Below are 1,522 nucleotides of genomic sequence, written 5' to 3' on the forward strand. Positions count from 1 at the left end.
GAGACTTATCTGACTGAGTAGTGGTGTTTTGCCTCTGGGGAGAAGGGAAGCAACAAGGAAGAGGTGGCACTTTTTGGGCAAAATGTACATGGCTGGAAGTCTGCATAGGTTTTATATGACTCACATGGTTTTTTAAATCCGCTAATTTCACTTTGAAGGGGAGGGAAAATATTTCTGGCCTAATGTGAAAAATCCAAAGTTTGATCAACAACTCAATGATGTCTCCTCCACAGTCTGCTGTGGTGATTCACGTGGTCCTACTATACTGAGGGAGAGCGTCCTATCCCCACCACACACATTTGTTCCACACCTGTCTGTACTTGTGGTCATGTGTGATGACAGAGAACATTTTGAATTGGGATCCTGACCTCTGAGTCTGCAGATGTTGCCTGCTACAATAAGCTCATGTTATTTCCTATCTCCCGCCTGTAATAGGACTTCGTATATCTTGAGTGAAAACAGTTCCTTTCTGGAGAGGATTAAGCATTAATGTGTTATATCATATTGCCTGCATTTGTTTTCTGAACTTTTTAATCTAAACGGAGGATTAGTGGAACTTTGGGATGGATGAGACTGGAAACTGGTGTTTCCATTTCTCCATAAGATTAATCTTTCTCTGTATTTGGCAGGTGAAAGGAAAACAAGCCAGCATGGATATTTACGACACTCAGACCTTGGGAGTTGTAGTCTTCGGTGGATTTATGATTGTCTCTGCGATCGGCATCTTCCTGGTGTCAACATTTTCCATGAAAGAGACATCATATGAAGAAGCCCTAGCCAACCAGCGCAGGGAGATGGCGAAAACCAATCACCATCTGAAAGTGGAAAAGAAAAAGAAGGAGAAAACAGTAGAGAAGAAAGGAAAGACCAAGAAAAAGGAGGAGAAACCCAATGGGAAGATACCTGAGAATGAGTCAGCCCCTAATGTGACCATCCTTCTGAAAGAACCAGTGCGGCGAGTTCCTGCTGTTCCTGTGATGTCAAGCTCAGTCCAGCCCCACGTGGTCTTCCCCCCTGTAGCTACAGTATCAGCCATGCCCCAAGAGAAGCCGGCTCCCTCCCCTAAGGACAAAAAGAAGAAGGAGAAAAAAGTGGCAAAGGTGGAACCAGCAGTCAGTCCTATTGTGAATTCCATCCAGGTTCTCACCTCAAAGGCTGCCATCCTGGATGGTGCTCGCAAGGAGGTGCCTATGATGGCTGTGCCCCCTGTGGGTGCCAAGGCCAGTGCCCCAGCTCAGGGCAAAAAGACAGAGCCCAACCAAGGCAAAAAGTCAGAAGGAACCCCCAGCCAGGGGAAAAAAGTGGAGGGAACTCCGCCTAACCAAGGCAAAAATGTTGAGGGGACCCAGAATCAAGGCAAAAAGGCAGAGAATGCCCAGAATCAGGGCAAAAAAATAGAGGGGATGCCAATCCAGGGCAGAAAGTCAGAGGGGGGTCAGAACCAGAGCAAAAAGTCTGAGGGGGGTCAGAACCAGGGCAAAAAGTCTGAGGGGGGTCAGAACCAGGGTAAAAAGTCTGAGGG

At 47.0% G+C, this 1,522-nt stretch overlaps 1 protein-coding gene across 1 annotated transcript in view; it reads left to right on the top strand.

The window, feature by feature from the left end:
• Nucleotides 1-650: 650 nt before the first annotated feature.
• RRBP1 (ribosome binding protein 1) overlaps nucleotides 651-1,522 on the top strand; it is a 46,382-nt gene continuing 45,510 nt past the window's right edge. Inside the window, exon 1 of the mRNA XM_006902080.1 lies at nucleotides 651-1,184. Within this exon, the coding sequence (XP_006902142.1) occupies nucleotides 651-1,184 (534 nt within the window). The remainder of the gene's footprint in view (nucleotides 1,185-1,522) is intronic.

The sequence above is a fragment of the Elephantulus edwardii genome, unplaced genomic scaffold (assembly GCF_000299155.1).
Source record: "Elephantulus edwardii isolate Elephantulus edwardi_28Jun2011 unplaced genomic scaffold, EleEdw1.0 scaffold00366, whole genome shotgun sequence".
NCBI lineage: Eukaryota > Metazoa > Chordata > Mammalia > Macroscelidea > Macroscelididae > Elephantulus > Elephantulus edwardii.